Source organism: Tigriopus californicus, chromosome 12, assembly GCF_007210705.1.
Source record: "Tigriopus californicus strain San Diego chromosome 12, Tcal_SD_v2.1, whole genome shotgun sequence".
Taxonomy (NCBI): Eukaryota; Metazoa; Arthropoda; class Copepoda; order Harpacticoida; family Harpacticidae; genus Tigriopus; species Tigriopus californicus.
In genome coordinates this window covers 1410562-1427953 of record NC_081451.1, presented here as the reverse complement: position 1 = coordinate 1427953, position 17392 = coordinate 1410562, and the positions used below count along the sequence as shown (strand labels likewise).

Below are 17392 nucleotides of genomic sequence, written 5' to 3'. Positions count from 1 at the left end.
TTAACGTTGAGCTTTGTATCTTGGTTTTTTCGTACCTCGTCAGTATTGCAAAGTGCCCCCCCCCCGGTCAGATTTGGTCAAATCTAGGTTATTCGGACACGACACGATAAAAGTGTTGTTACACGCACCTGGGATTGAGCTCCACGGGGTACTTCTTCTTCTTGAAAGCGTCCACATCAAAGGGGAACACACGCAATTGCTCCCACTGATCCACCAAATTCAGAGAGGGAAACAAACTGGGCGGGTTCAATATGGACTTGGGATTATCCATCCCGGCCTGAACTAGATCGGTGGTCATTTTCTTGCAGTCAAAGTTCAAGTGATGGAGTTTGGGCTCGTGAGAGGTGAGCATGGTCATTTGAGTCAGGAGCTGTATGTGCATCTTGATCTGGTGGCTCAGCACGGCCATCATCTCGGGGGCCATGTCCACCTGATTGGAATCTGGGCCCATTTCCAAGTAATACGATTCCAGAAGAGCCTCCTCCCCCTGTTAAGGTCAATGAGGTCAAGTCAATGCTTTTGAATGGTAAATGGGTGGGGTCAGGCATGTTTGGCTTGAATCATCTGGCGTAAGATATGGTTCTCTGGTTCTGCCGAGGACTTGCCCATGCTAACTAAGTTGCTATTGAATTTTATTTATCGTTCTTTGCAAGTTATGGGTGAGTATCTTGAGCAGGAAGGAGTGAAACATTTTTGGACATCGTGAATTTGTTATTAAAAGCTACCTGCTCGGTTTGCAAACTTCCTGTTTGGCACACGAATGCAGTTATTGGGTTACCCATTGAGTTTCTTGGGTTTATAGATGACAAATCAAAAATTTCTTGCTTACAACGTTTGACAGTAGGGCAATGTTGATACATATGTTGAAGTATACAATTAATTATCTTCCGGAGTCTCGTGTTACTGCTTAAGGCGCTTTTCCTCAATAAATGATTTTGGATTTTGGGTGGGATCATGAACCACTGGAGTATGGACGGGGATGGTAAGGTTGAAAATTAGCAACTCGAATTCGAGTCAATGAATTAAATTCTTCTTCAAATAAGGCTGGCCCCAGATCCCTGAGATGGCGTATTTCAAATGTCAGCTCAATCAAACGACTGGGTCAAAAGTTATGCCCTCTCAAAGTGCAGTACATAACAGAGCACAGAATGAATGACTTAGCCCTCTTCTGGTAATCAATTACCACAAGAGGGCTAGTTCGTTCATTCATTGAAGAGCTTTGTAGTGCCTTTTAAGACGGCATAACTTTTGATCCAATCGCTCGATCTAGCTGAAAATTGAAATGAGTAATTGTTGTAGCCTGGGATCATTCTCATTTGAAGAAGAACATAATGCGTTAACTTAATCGCGAAAAGCTAATGCCCAAACCAAGCGTCCCCGTCCATATTCCAGTTGTTCATGGTAGGATCAAACCCATTATGGCAGGTAGAGCTGGCTCAAGTGGAGTTCCCGTTTTTGCTAGCTTTCCCAAACAGAAAAGGGAGTTGAATTTGACATTATAAAAAAATGATTCGACTAGGGGTTTAATTCTTTATCTGATCATGGTGCACGGAAAAACATAAAAGAGTCCCTAAAAAGGAAAAAAAAAGGTTAAAACACCAAAAGGGTCATGTAATTTTTTAAGGTTTTTATCTCTTATTGATAGCTCAAAATGTCATATTTGTCACTTACAGCACACTGAAATGNTATGGCAGGTAGAGCTGGCTCAAGTGGAGTTCCCGTTTTTGCTAGCTTTCCCAAACAGAAAAGGGAGTTGAATTTGACATTATAAAAAAAATGATTCGACTAGGGGTTTAATTCTTTATCTGATCATGGTGCACGGAAAAACATAAAAGAGTCCCTAAAAAGGAAAAAAAAGGTTAAGAAGAAACCTGGTAAGGACCCAAATGGCGAAAAAAAAAATTAAAACACCAAAAGGGTCATGTAATTTTTTAAGGTTTTTATCTCTTATTGATAGCTCAAAATGTCATATTTGTCACTTAAAGCACACTGAAATGAATGTTAACAAAAAACCCCCGCATTTTACAAATGTTGAAAGAACTGCTATTCAACCTTTCATTCGAATTCTGAAGGAACAACACGCTACAGGTAGTTTTAGAGTGATGTGGGATTTTTCTGAAGATTTTCATGAAACTGAGTAAAATGTGAATTTTCGAGAGCTCATGAATTTTCTTGATATTTTTATTTTTCAAAGTTTAACTTCGTATAATTCTCTTCGCTCAAAAATCTTTTTCAAACAAATTGGATATTTGGAGGGTTTTAAATGATGTTAAATATCATTTTGAGCTATTTGTAGAAAGAGCAAAAAAACAACGAAAACTAATATTTTATTTTTGGAAACATGGACATGCATATCAATTGTCTGATAATCTGAGTTTAGCTGTAACCGGAACATTTTGAAGCAAAACCGTCATACTTGAACTGCTGGAATTCCAATCCCAATAGCGGTAAGGAAGTCCGCCAAAAAAGTAAATCGAAAAAATGGCCCAGAGTCGCTATGACCAAGAGCAGGCCGATTTAACAGTCCATATTTCTAGAAGTTCGTGGGTTTTTTAACCATTGCGGGGATGTATGTATCCAGGCGTTCTTGCCCCTGACTTCTATGATCTTCTTTGAAAGGATATACAAAGGATCTCCCTCGTAATAGCAAAATTGTCTACATCCGTATTTTAATCAACTCTGTCCATTGTGAACCAATCCAGATGTTTTCTCACAGGTGGCGCTCTTGACATGGGATATCCGAGGTTCAAATTGTGACTTCTTTACCTGGATACGTTGTTTCTTTTTCCTGCTCTTGGCCTCATCACTGTCATCATTCTGATCGAGGTCATAGGCGGTGATGAGTTCATGGATGAGGGAGTCCACTTCTTTCTTGGAGATCTTGGTGCTCCGGTCGTACTTGAACTCGTCCCTCTCCTCATTTTTGTGCTCGTCCGTTTCTTGGAACGTGTAGTCAGGATCAGGGTCGGTCTCTTCCAAATCGAACGTGTGACCTCCGGCCACCTCGGAGTTCTAAAAGGAGACGTGAATTGAAAATGACTAATATCATTTTTGTAAGTGTTTTTAGTTCCCATTGGGATCATCGATGCGCTTGAGTTGTTTTTAAGGAAAAGATGATTGCTGAAATTCACAAGTGTTCATGGGGCGTGGCTCGCGCTAAGAGAGTCTTTTGGTGAGGAAATACTTGAAACGCATTTTGCGAAAGAAACTACCAACACACATTAGGGAACAAAATAGCAAATATAATTCAATATTCTAATGACTAGGGGTAAGACGTATGTTTGAAAAGCTCTTTGCCACATCCAGATACAATTTTTCAAAAAATGGGGGAACAATGGGGCAAAAAATCATACATCCGCTGAAAAGCTTCCCAATAAAACAAAGTGTAACATTTGAGCGGATGGCGAGATCAGCTGACCTTGATTATGGGCTCGGGTGTGATGGGCTTATAGAAGGTTTCTGCCAGAAACAGAGTGTAGTCGTCCACGTGCGTGTCGTACATATCGGGCGTAATGTCGGGAGGAACGAATTGCGTCTCCAGCTCCTCAATGGGCACGTGTTTCAAATTAGCCTTGGAACGCGTGAGCCAAGTCCGGTTTTGCCGACTACATCCGGCTTTTTCCGGTTCCACATCATTAAAAACCAGACTTCGAGAGGCACTGCTGCTTTTACTGAGGGTCTCGAGAGCCTCTGCTCCTTCAATGAGCGGGTTAGGCAGCTTGAAAGTGGAGGTGGGGTCCAACACTTTGGGCGTGACAAGGGCGCCTAGAACGATACGACAGTGATAGGACATTGTTAGCGCTTGCTCAGGTTTCCGATTTTGTCCTGTCCTATTTAAAATAGGAATTCTGAACAAGGGAGCTCTAATGATAAATGGTATGAACATGACTAAATCTCCGGCATTTATTGCGTTTGCATTTGAAATCATTAATAAAAAAATAAAAAATCGTAGGCGATTTCTAATTGTGCCAATAAAATGACGGAAAATCAAATTTGGAGCCCTCACTTAATGCAGTCTTAATACTGTTTTCAGAATGGAAGGAATGGAGACAAACATCAAAATAACCGCACGCATTGATCCAATGGTTTCAACTAAATTTTCAATTATCAGCTAGCTTGTGGTGCAAAGTTTAAGAAATTGGAATTTTTGGCGTAGCATTGACGCCGTGCTATTATCTTGGCATATTTACGTTATACTTTTTGCACCAACAGAAAGACATTTTGCAATAGGGACTGCTTGTTTTATAATGCAGTGACTCTAGTGTCCTTGCATAATGAGACATCTAGCGGCAAAAAAAAGAAAGAAAGACAGCGTTAGTTAACCCTCTGCTAACGTTTGTTTTTGCGTCGTTATAAAGAATTGATGTTAGTCCGTTAACAGTGTTTTTCTCCAACTGTGCAAACTCTATTCTGAACAAATTAGCAAACAAGAAATCGTGGTAAATTTGAATGAGACATTCAGCAACATCAGAAATCCAAAGAGAACTGGATTATTGATACCAGCAAATTAATAATCACAGAAGGATGTTCCTGACCGCTAGGGTTTGTTTAACTCCTATCTCGCACTCCCTATTATAACTGCGAATTTTATTTATTCATATTGAAGTTTGAGCGGTACCACTGTCTCCATTTTTAGGCCACAAAGTCGCGTCAGCTGTAGGTTATGGCGGAAAATTTGAATGACTTCTCATCCTCAGCAATATGTTCATGTGTCACTAGTATTGATCCCCGCAATGTCATTCAGCAGTTTTTTTTTTCGAAATTCAAATACAAGTATCATATAATGTCGATGACATCTTACCTGGAGTATTACATAGACTTGGGAATGATGACATGGATGAGGAGGGTGGAGAGAGGAGGCCACCAGGGTTGCCGCCGGTGAACGACCGATTGGGCGTGCCAATATCACTGGAGGCGGCAAGGCTCTCATCGTCGTCCTCCTCCACGGCCTCGGGGTCATTCTTGGGGTCGTACTCGATGTCGTCGGGCTCATCTTCTTCCGGAAATTCCACGGTTCCCAACGGAATCTGAACAGATTTGGGTCAAGAAATGAAAATAAAGTGGACCAAAGAGTTGTTGGTTGGTTGGTTGGATACCTCTTCGATGCGATGTTTTTTGGGGGTTTGCTTCGAGATGGCCTCCATTTTCTCCAAGACCCAATCCAATTTGGCGCCATCTTCTTTCAAATTCCTTCAAACGAATCATATTTTTTTTAAGGAAATTTAGAATACATGATATGCCATGAGTGAATCCCATAAGAGAAAAAAACTGAGAAAGGCAATTTAAAAATAAGTTCTTAATCGATTTATCACACTTCTCAATTGCCTTCTTCAAGTTTAGAGTCATCAACATAAGCCTTCTAGCGTTCAAAGGGTGCAATTCTTGAAATGTCGCCTTTTCAATGCCAAATTGAGAAAAAAAATAGCAGTCAAGGGCACATGAACTGCCTTACACATCCATGTGTTTTAGAGATGGTATCCCCAAGCGCGGTACCAAAATCACAAAAAAGGAATAGTTCAGTTATGTTTTTAAGAGTGCTGATGACAATTGTGGGTAAAAAGCGCATTCAAACAGACTTCCCCTTAGAGAGGGTAAAAAGAAAAAAATATCTAAAAGCCTATATTAACCTAAAATTCATAGGACATCACTTAAATTTAAATAGTGTTAAATATTAGATTTAAATATTTAATTTAAGATTTAAATATTTAATTTAAGATTTAAATATTTGATAGTTCAATAGTGCCTAAAATTAGTTGTTCAATGTAACGTTAGATTAGACATGTAAGTTTTTTCCAATCTAACCAGCACTCAGAAAGTGGGCAACAAATCTTCTTAACAAGGTATAAAACTAAGCTTTAAACCTTTCCAACCAGGGCATCTTCAATGCGTTTTCCCACGAAACTATTTCTTGTGCTTTCCTGACAACTGAAAGTGTTCCAATCCTTAACAGCAAAATTCAATCAGACCCAACATTATTTTAAGCACCGTGCAGAGGGCAAAAACATAAACAGGGGCTAAAAGAATTGAAAGCCGTGAGCGCTAGATCACAGTATGTATCGTCCACCCATCGACAAAGACCGACCCAACTTACTTGGCCTTGGTTCGGGTGACCCGCGATTCGAGGCGCAGGCCGGACTCCACCACCTCGCCCGCCTTCTCGCGCATCATGCCCAAGAACGTGGCATCCGAGCACACGCTCTTAAGCACGCTCTTCACCTGTCGGCGGTTGAGGCCCAATTTGCGGGCCGTGCGACCCAGACTAGCGTCGAAACCGGTTGTGGCTGCGGCCAGCTCGGCTGGTAAGCCCGGATCCTCGCCGCTCAATAAAGAGGGCGGAGGTTGACTAGGCGTGGCCGAGGACAGGGCGGCTGAAGCACGTCGAGGTTTGACTTTTCGGCGTCGCTTGAGCTTCTTGAAGCGGTGCTTTGTGGTGAGCGAGAACCTGGTTCAGAAAACACAGGAATGGAAAGTGGCATTATATATAGATGCTTTAACATGTTGGGGCGAAATTTAAAATAATAATCAGAGCTCTTTCTGATTAAAATGTAAAAAGGGCAAATTTTAACGTGCAAGTCATGGCAAATTATCGATGACAAAAAGTACATTTCCGGAAGAAAAATTGATTTTAACTCGAATTTGAAAGGGAAAGAAGATTCTTTTGAAGGCCACATTTTTTCCCCCTTCCAATTGAGTAGTATGGGCATTGCAATTGGATATTTCAAACCATCTTTATCTCTGAAAAGTGACATATGATCTGACCGAAGAGTCACCTCTCCATTATCATGCTCAATTGCTTTGTTTTCGCACGTTTCCATCACATTTCAGCTTTCAGGATCAGGTTCATTTCTTCATTCAAGGAATGCTAGAATTACAATTTAATAACCTGTCACAGTTTTATTCATTCATTTGCTAAAAAATTACATTTAAGCTAAAAAAGGGCTCTTTCTAGACTTAACCTTCTATTTTTCACAAGACTTTTGTATCTTCGGCTTTAGTACCTCTACTGTATTGAAAAGCACTCCAATGACCTCCCAAATTTTGTGCTGAAATCATCAACGAGTCAATTTAAGGGCAGCCAAAATGCCAGAATTCCTTTGGTTCCAGGCCAGAACATAATTATGACGTTGCCTATTCAATGTCCGTTTGAATGAAGTTTCCAGCTTTTCACGGGTTTTTTTTATTCATCAGGACGGCCCTGTTGGTCACACCCCTTTTTCGTCTCATAACTAGAGACAGGAAAATCATTTTTTGTTTTGGCGTTGAGGGTAAATTCCAGACGTTTGTCAAGGCTTGTTTGTCTTGCAGTAGTGACTTTTTATCTTAAGTGTCAAAGCTTTACTGCTCAATGTTGTACATGCGAATAGATGTCTGGGCACTAAGATCACCCAACAAGAAGAACATCTGTCGTGAACAAAACTAGTTATGACAAACGTCTGGAATTTACACTCAACGCCAAAACAAAATGATTTTCCTGTCTCTACGTCATAACCATAGTTTACCAATGGTGATAAGCACATTTTTCAGGGGTCTTTCCCATCTGAAATTTGAGCGAACCCCATCCTGTGGTGGTTACTTGGACCCCTGCCAATGGGGCAACATTTGACCCAATCATGTCATCCTTGGGCCTGTGGTGTTCAATGTTAGTCTCCACCGTTTACTTTTTTTTTTTAACTTTGTGGCCAATGGTGATAAAGTTTAGATAGAGACTATTGCAGTGTTATTCATATCGTGTTAGCTAAGGTTAGGGCTAAGAGTTCGTTATGGCTTTGATTAGCTAAAGAAGGTATTGACTCCTTTAAGTAGCCGCTGAATGATGATGATAATAGCACAGCTTTTGAGAGGTCACTAGGGCTCTTTTCAAAACAGTAGAGGTACTAAAAACCCAAGATACAAAGCACAATATTAGACTAAATACGTTTCTAAGGTTGTACAAAAAGAAAGTTCTAAAAGAGAAAAAATAAGCCCCAAAATGGCTTTTTGAGCTAAAAAGTTATTTTTGAGCATGCTAATGAGTAGAACTGTGACAGTTTATAAAATCACAATGCTAAATGAACCATTCTTTTTATGAATAAATGAACTGGAACTCTAATTTAATCCCTTAACAAAGAATGTCCCAATAGCCTGCTATCAACCGCACATCATCCATAACGGGCTTGGGGTTGGCTATTCTACACAACGGCCCACAGGCCACCCGCAGGCTGGCGTAAACCTACTTAGTTCGTCGATTTTTCGCTTTATTAGCCGTAGTGGGGCTCGCAACTGTAGGCGTGGCCGGGTGGGCTGAGTGGGCCGAGCCCGAGCCCTGAGGTGAGACCTCTTCCTGCGATCCGATATCGCTCCATTCCTCGGCCTCATCCGCCTCAGTCACCTTTTCGGCTGCCATTAGGCCCTGAGAAATGATTATGGGTAAATCTAACGCCGGTAAAACGTCTTTTTCACGCTCGGTCATTCTTCGGAGATTCCCTACACCTAAACTGAATCCGGGGGAAATTGGGATAGAACACATCAACACAACCCTATATTTGAGACTACCACCTCAGCCAGTGTTGCTGAGTCATCCGTTGGATTGGAGGCCAAATTCCCACTCCCCCAACAGCCCTGGCCCGGCCCACAGCATGAGTGGGCCGCCAGGGACCACTGGGCGGTTACTTTCCGTACCATTGGTCCCGCCCATCAAATCATGCATCGACGGCTCCAATTAAGTATCAAAATCTGATAAAATAGGTGCCCAAGTCCTTTATCATAGCATCCATTATTACTGGGGCGAGTCCTGGGATTTTTTGACGTTTTGCCGGACTCGAGTCTTTTACTAGCGTCAGGTCAAGCAATAAGACTCGCCTTGTCAAGTTCTGTGTTTTTTTACGAATCCGGACTCTAGGGCGACCAATTTCTCCCAAAATCAAGTGAAAGACTCGAGTGCACTCGGATTCGAGTTCGTGCTCGGCCCAGCACTAGCATCCATCAGACCATAACCATTAAATGTGGATTGCCCTTCATTTTTGGTGTGGCCGACGTGTTTCTAAAATATCTCCTTTTGGATATTTTGGCTTCCACGACTATCTTGCGGCAACGCTGATTTTTTTAGTGTTGCCATGTTGTCATCAGCTTGAAGACCATTTTGAGGCTGAAAAGTTGCCAACTTCTGGGAAGATGAGAACTTTGGCACTGAACAGATGTAGGACCCGTTCAGGTATTTGATTGATGTATGGTAATAAAGCTTAAGACCCTGCAGTTGATTCCCAACACATGGCACTGAACAGTCTCTCTTTGAAGCCATAGTAGAAAATGGGAACCTTTGGTCGATATCCTAACCACTCATTCCATGAATGAAATCTCCAGCATTTCTGGGTGGAACAGGAACAGTTTGATTGCGCTTGATGTTTTGTCCCTTCTTGTATGTCAAATATGAGAGTTGTGCTCGTCTGGCCAGTCCTTGACTTTATATATAGGGTTAACCTGGGTCACGTGAAGCCTTTCCAGTGACTAGGTTTGACCCAAAATTGGGTTGAGACAAAGCACACGCAGACTTTTTAAAGACTTAAAGCATCAAATTTGTACCTAAAGCTCTTTAGAAAACTGAGAATAAAAAGACGAAAATGTTACAATCTGGCCGTTATAACAGGTCTCTGGCGACGCTGATTTGATAATTAACAGAGCAGGCCCGGAAAGGAAGGCTCAACAAAACCTCGCTAGATCTCCATTGATGTTTGACATTTGTACGCCAATCCCCAAGCATTATTTTAACTTAACATCACTTATTATGACATGAATTTTTTATTGTAAATTCGAAAAAGGGTGACAACCTTAGGTAGACGTGAAGCATAAGGACAGATTTTTTGAGACAATGGATTGATCTCTACTTGTCAAGTTTTGTTTGTCATCATTCCATGATCCTTAACGTTCTAAAATGATGTTTGTTTCTGTATTGACTGAAGTAACATATATTATTCGTCAGTGAGCAACACACCTTCTAGTTATGCTAGAGTCACAATAGTAAGACCAGAAAGGCTTCTTGGCGCACAAATACAGATTTTTGTTTTTTTTTTTTGCAGTTTGAATTGATGTTGTTCACAGGTTTTTCTACAATGGCCACATGTATGGTACCTTGTCCTCTTGAATGAAACAGGCACATATAAATAGGTTTTTCAGCAAAATAGTTTGATTTTAGGTTGTTAATGTGATGTCAAGTTGTTAAAACGTGGAAGGAAGTTATAACTGTTATAATTAGGTTTTAATCATATGAGCTATTTTAGTTCTTTTGAGGCTTCTCATGTCCAGGCCAGGTTGAATCTTTTTTTCACCCTCATTGAGTGTTAAGAAAGTCATCTTGCCTTTGATTAAGCAAATCCTATTTTAGTAGGGAGTCATACCTAATTTACTCAAAAGTAAGTTCATGTTTAAAATTTCAAATTTTCAGTGCATGTTTTGTCTAACCACTAACCAGTGTTATCAAATGGGAAATAATACAAGAAAGCGCAAGGAAGTACTGAGAGAAAGTCAACACTCAGGACACAGTCAAAGTAAACGATCTTGTGAGAAATTGAGGCATTTGGGACTGAAAGTACACTTGTTTTCTCTTTTTCTATAAATTCAAGATTATAAATTGAGTAAAGCTATCACTCAGAAATGCACTTTTTAGCAGCAAATATTGACAAAAATTCGGAAATGAAGACTGATAAAACCTAAACTATCTTTCTGACCCCAAGTAATGAATATTTGAACATTTGGGGAAAAGTTGACCCTATGCGAACTTTTTCCGAGAATTTTTCCAAGTTTGTGAACGTATTTTCACGTCATTCCTCTATTCCTCCCGTTTTCAAAACACTACAAAATCAACGGCAAAGTTGATTGGGTTTTCCATTTCGATCTGTCACCTTTAGAAAGTATATTTCAAGAGGTTGGTGGCAAAATCCACCCTTCATGAGACTGAAAAGTGCACGACGATCAGGCCCATTGTCACACTTCCTGCTGTCATGCACAAAGAAAGTGGCGGTTCCGATTTGAACAAGGTACAGGAGACCACTTCCTTTCCTCCTGGCTGAATAAATACCTGACATTTGATTGAGGTACTGGATCACGTCTTGTTCTAGGGTGCTTGCTTGAGTGTTCTAAAAAAGTGTTGATGTACATCGACATTCAGGCTTGAACTGCACTTATCCATCCAGTAAGTTTTTATCCTTAAGACACTTCTCTATTCTTATGCAAATTTAAACTCTATGCACAGATCAGAATTATTTGGCCTTAGAGATCCACAAGAAGTAATGACACGGGTGGAAGATGAAAAACAGTTCTTGATAACGATACTATGACCAAAGAGGGGGCTTTACCTTGGTGTTTTTGCCCTGCCATCTGGCAATAAGGATGGGTGTTAAAAAAAGTTCCAGTCTTAAATTTGAAAAAAGGGCAGGCAATGCATTAAGTGCAGGTAAGCAAGCAGGCTCTACAAACAGAGAGCTCTTGCTCTCCCGTTTTTGCCACAGTAAAAAGTTGCAACATCAATTCAAATTCTGTAAATGTTAACAATACTGATTCCAACAGACTTAGGCGTTGGCCAAAGAACTCTGTTTTTTTAATGTTATTGTACACAAAATGAGTGGCATTCCAAATATATGCAAAGGACAAAAGTCAATCATCCCACAAAATGATCAGATCTTGGTTCAATGTGTGACATGAAACAAACTCCTTTTTCCTGCAGCTCTGATTGTTCCAGAATAAAACTCCTTTCAGTACCAACAAAAAAGCTCTACCTTTTTTAACTCATCAAATACTGTACAGTGTTCAGAGAAGGTACGAAAGGTATCTGATACTGTACGTTTTCAAAAGCATTCATGAGCTTTGTCCCAACCCAGGTTTTAGGGTCAATTGCAGTGACCGTAGAGGCTTAATGTGCGTTTTGAGAGCACCTTCAAGCCTTCGAGAATCCAGGCTAGTTCGAACAATGAAGTCCACATCTCTTCTTTCTCAGGCTCCTTCATTGTTTAATTTGCTTCCCTCTGATATTCGTAGGGAATACGTAGGCCTTGTTGATCCGGTAGCATCTTTCAAGTCAGTCTTGGACATTTTTTTAGATAGCATTCCAGATCAACCCTACATTCAAGGACTAGCTCGGTCTGCCAACTCAAATTCGTTGGTAGACCAAATATCATATAAAGATGGAAAGGTAATAAATAGACGAATTATAACCTTTCATTTTATTTAGTACTGGGGATTACATTCCCTGTGGCGGTTAGAAAAGCCCGTGAAAAACCAAACCAAAAAAAATAAATCATCAACTACATTCCTGTTATTCATGAAAGAACGCGACTCTCCTAAGAGCTCTTCCATTTGAAAGGGGTTCTTTGAACAAAAAATGAAGCCGGTCCTTCCTGCTCAATACAGGTGACTAGGGTCCATTTCGAGTCACCTCTCTGCCAAGAACCTCTTGCCGGTTCTGCACTGAGGAGCCTGTAGAGCACAGAGGTGTGCATGTGGACTACTGGTACAGTACTAGCTAATATCGCCCCACCATCCATTTGGCTCCGATAACACCAACTCCATTCAGGCTCCAGAGTACTTTTGCACACTACACACACCTGGCCAAGTCAGCAAAGCCAAGGAAGTCGGGGATGACGTTATCTCTCGTCCGACCTTCTGTTTGTTGTTTGAATAAGTCATAAACTATGTTCCACAAGCTCAACTAAAAGCATTATTATCTCGGGTGCGGTGTGGAGTGTGAGTGTGAGTGTGTTGATTCGCTATATTATCCTATCGGAGGGCTCTGCAACCCCTCCTTACAGAGAGAGACATGAGAGACTGAAACGTGGAAAAGAGAGGACCTTCGAAGCCGCCGCAACACATCAAAATGATCCATTTTGTGGTGTTATTCAGTCGCCAGGGAAAGATTCGGCTCCAGAAGTGGTACGAGGCTCGACCGGATCGGGAGAAGAAGAAGATTACCCGTGAACTCACTAACGCAATACTCGCCAGAAAACCAAAAATGAGCAATTTCCTCGAGTGGAAAGAGCTTCAAATTGTCTATAAAAGGTGAGTAATGATTGACCAGAGATGGGCATCAGTAATCAAAAACTTAGCGGTAGTCATCCTTGAGTTGTTATCTAACAAAATGCGCAAACACGCTCCTGATCTTCCGTTTATATTTTGGCATTCATTTTTCAAAATTATACTGATTTATGTCATTGAGCCAGGGCTTAAAAATGGGCTTAATTTTTGCTGAACCTGTCAACATTCATCTCCCGGTTCGTTCGTGTTTTTTTTTCATTTTGACAAAAAGTAAAGAAACCTTCACAGTAAAGCAAAGCTGGGGTTGAATATTTTACTGCAGCGTACAAAGTCGATCCTCTTGACTAAATGCAAGATTAAGTCTAGTGTTTCCGATTCGCCACTTAAAATCTCAAATACCATTAGATAATTCAATTGATAACCCCTGTATTGCAACCACCCACAAATCATGAGGAAAACATCTGAGGGTCTCCAAAATACGGAGTTCTCCTTGGAGCACAATATAAAACATGAATCTATTTGCTTCCTTCCAATTTTCGTTATTATATACATTACTTATTTGTCAAGCTCTGGCTTGTTCGAGGTTTACTCAGTAGGTAATAAAATTCGATTGGGAACCTCATTAATTTCTTTTTGCTAGAAAACTTTTTCTTCAACTCAAAATGTATGAAATGGAATTCGGGCATTGTAATAGTGCATGGAATTTGGACAGTGACGTTACTAGGGAACAATGGGTAACTTTCATCCCAAACCAATCAAATGGATTTCCCTTGTCAGTGGTTTTGAGCATAATTAAGCGATTGTGTCAAAAGTTATGAGCATTAACTTTCAGCACAACGAAGGCACAAAATGAATGGGCTACTTTCAAGTTACTAAGATCTTACTAACGTAGTGTCAACTCTTCTAATTTGTGACCTCGTTGGGTTTACAACTTGGGTAGACAAAGACATGAAATAGGCTAACGCGTTCTCAGTCCAAAAGATCCCTCACTGACCTATTAATCGGTAAATTGTTTGCTCAACAAGTTGCGTATTTCCTCCCTCACCATGTCAGTGCAATAATGACGTCGTCTTTCAATAATTGATAATCTGATTATGAATACTTGCCATTTTCACGATTCGCAATACAAAAGAAGACTTTTGCCAAATTTATTTAATGTTGAGGTGACCGATTAATGAATTTACGACCCAAAATCAAATAGAACAGCATAAGTTCATATGAGAAGTTTCGAGTTGGTCATAACTATTTGTTGCGTAAATTTCGAACAAGCCAAAATTTGACACACCAATAACTTAAATCATCATTTTTTTAGGTAATCGTTGGCTCTTTATAGGATGTGACTTTTAACCAATCTTTTAACTTTCGCTTTTCAGATACGCCTCGCTCTTCTTCTTATTTGCTGTAGACAAGTCAGACAACGAATTGATCACCCTTGAACTGATTCACCGATATGTGGAGGTGTTAGACAAGTACTTCGGCTCTGTCTGTGAGCTGGATATTATCTTCAATTTCGAAAAAGCCTACTTCATCCTAGACGAGCTCATTTTGGGAGGAGAGCTGCAAGAGACCTCCAAGAAGGCCGTGATCAAGCAAATCGAATTTGCAGATAACTACCAAGAAGAGGAGATCATCTCGTTGGCTCTTAGAGACGTTGGCCTTATCTGAAATAAAAAGCACAATCGACACAATAAATTGTGTTTCATACTACCTAGACTCCTGTAACAAGACCAGAAAACCAACTAAGGGCTCTGGACTTTGGACAAAGTCGAAGAAATTTCTATGAAGCACATTTCAAGGATGGTTGATTGCTGGGAGAGCACAGCTACAAAATAACGACTTTCTCTTGTTTTTTTCGTCGCTTGTTGTGGGCAAAGGGAGCTGAAATTCCATGAAATTTTTCAAGCAGTGAAGTTCCAACGACCCCAAAAGGCCGATTACTCAATTGTTGTTGAGCTTTGGTTTTTCTCTTGCAGTAGGGTTTGGCTTTAAAAAAACGGTTCAATTATTTACATAAGCGTCAAATATCTTTCACAAGCTCTTTCAGTCATTTTTCTATTCCAATTTTGTATTGCGCAAAGCGCTACATACAGTTGGCAAAGCTTTTCAAACGTGCGATGGATGCATCGGACATGTAATTCCAGAGATAGTATCACGATCTGTACAAGTCGATTGTTCAGCCACACCCTAAATATGCCTCTTCCGTTTGCTCTCCAATGTTTTCAGCTTGTTTGCAAAAGGTCGAGCAGGTCCTAAGATGTTTTACCTGGCGTGTTTTTTTTCTTTTTTGCGACTCTTGGTCATGTCATGGCGTAAAAATATGAAGGAAAGATGAAACAATGAATGTGACTAGAATTAGTTCAATGCAAATTAAAAAAAGGAGAGGGTGAGGGCATACAGTGCAGACACAGTTGTTCTTGGTTATTGCAGAGAAGAGGATGGGCCAGATTGAACAGATCTTTTGTCAGCTCCCGTCGTTGATGGCATTTGGTCGGGAGCCGAACAAAGGTCCGTGACCGCCAATACTCCAAAGGGATGTCGGGCCAAGGACAATAAGGTGTAACGCAAGTCCTTGACCGGGGAGGACAACTTGTGTCCGGACATCACCTCCGGAAAGGTCAGGTTTCCAACACTCTTGGACACTAACCTGGCCAACCCGATGCCCCCCTTACCACTGAGTGAAGGCTTGGACGTTACCCAGTATGAGCATTAAATGACCACTTTTGCGAGTGTATCTTTATATCTGTGAACGTCCGAGGGTACGAGCTTTAAAAAGCAGGCGTCAGGGACATTAAAGTTATGAGAGAGCTCTTCGTCTTGCGAGAAAGTCACAAGAAAGCTCCTGAATCGCAAAGATGTGACCATTGTCAGGTTGGAGAGTGGGAATCCTACTGGAGGTTTCTCGGTAAAAAAAAAGTATTTCAATCCCTAGGTGAAAAGGGTTGAAATAAAAGCAATAATTGGGGTACAAGTGAAGTGGGAACGGTTTTGTACTGACTGAATAAATAGGTAAACGGGAATCAGATTGTGTTTGCCTCATCGTTGTTCGATAAGTGATGCTACCTGTATAGAGCAATGCTCTCAGATAACAGCAGGCTAAAAACGCCAGATCCCCTCCAAAAGCGTCAATTCAAGACATTTTGCTTAAAAAACGGTAAGAAAAACGGTAAGTCTATACGTAGATGCTTTTCCACTCCCACAATACTGATCAAGTTTTTTTGCAATGCCAAGCCTTCTAATAACGATTTTTGTTTTATTGTTATTGAAACAAAAGGAACTACTTCTGTAAAAATAATCATCTTGGATTCTAGCTGAGATTAGAATATTTATCCACTTAAAACCTACAAAAAGATAATTTTATTAAAAACGTAATCAATAGATGTTGGGAAGAACCTTAGTTGCGTTTCAAACTAAAATTTTATTCAAGTCTAATATTTATAATAATAATCTTTTATTGCGACTCTTGGTAATGTCATGGCGTAAAAATAACTATAAAATAAAATCTGAAGTATATACATTATACAAAGGTTTGGTGATAAAACAAGAAAAATGTTCAAAAGGTAAAGGCAATAAATTATTTGACTAGAAAGTGATATCACAATGAGTATGACTAGAATTGGTTCAATGCACATGAAAAAAGGTAGGAGGTGATTTACAGATAGTACAAAGACAGGTAGGTAGAGTTAAGTGATGAAAATCTTGGTTATTACAATAGAGTGGATGGGCCAGATTGAACAGATCCTTGGTCAACTCCCGTCGCTGATGGCATTTGGCTGGGAGCCGAACAAAGGTGTGTGACCACCAATACTCCGAAGGGATGTCGGGCCAAGAATGATAAGGTGTTATAAAGTCCTCGACCGGAAATGATAACTTGTGTCTGGACATCACCTCCGGAAAGGTCAGGTTCCCAACACTGTTGGTCACTAACCTTGCCAGCCCGATGGTGAGGGGCTCGGTTTCACATAGAAAATGTGTTCATGCATTGTTGGCATATTGGGGCACGCAGAGGTATTGCTTGAGGAACTTGATGTTGATGGCATTGGCGGATTTGAGGGCGGATTTGAGGGCGGATTTGAGGGCGGATTTGAGGGCGGATTTGAGGGCGGATTTGAGGGCGGATTTGAGGGCGGATTTGAGGGCGGAGTAGGGAAAAGCCAAATGTGAAGGCCGTAGAGAAAGATTGGGGTGACGGAGATCCGGAAGAGTTGAAGGGCTATTGGGAGGGGAGGATTCTTCATGGGAAGTCTTTTGCATATGTATCCGATCCTGGCCCTGGCCTTAGTTATTGTGGATTTGAGGTGATTGGTGAATGAGAGTTGGGTGGAGAAGAGTTAAAACTATTGACGATTTCAATCGGACTATTGTTAATATGGAAGGAGGTGGGAGGCAAACCAGC

At 40.7% G+C, this 17392-nt stretch overlaps 2 protein-coding genes across 2 annotated transcripts in view; one reads left to right on the top strand and one right to left on the bottom strand.

The window, feature by feature from the left end:
* Positions 1 to 8232, bottom strand: part of LOC131891743 (GON-4-like protein) — a gene marked incomplete at its 5' end in the record, with an annotated part of 17328 nt that extends 9096 nt beyond the window's left edge. The window contains 7 exon segments of the mRNA XM_059241383.1: positions 129 to 487; positions 2767 to 3012; positions 3419 to 3765; positions 4802 to 5027; positions 5097 to 5190; positions 6092 to 6442; positions 8214 to 8232. Coding sequence (XP_059097366.1) covers positions 129 to 487; positions 2767 to 3012; positions 3419 to 3765; positions 4802 to 5027; positions 5097 to 5190; positions 6092 to 6442; positions 8214 to 8232 — 1642 coding nt within the window.
* A 4232-nt stretch (positions 8233 to 12464) lies between these two features.
* Positions 12465 to 14706, top strand: LOC131892107 (AP-1 complex subunit sigma-2-like). The gene is made up of 2 exons (XM_059241855.1): positions 12465 to 13023; positions 14373 to 14706. The coding sequence occupies exons 1-2, from the start codon at positions 12842 to 12844 to the stop codon at positions 14662 to 14664; spliced, it is 474 nt and encodes a 157-aa protein (XP_059097838.1). The 5' UTR covers positions 12465 to 12841; the 3' UTR covers positions 14665 to 14706.
* Positions 14707 to 17392: the final 2686 nt, after the last annotated feature.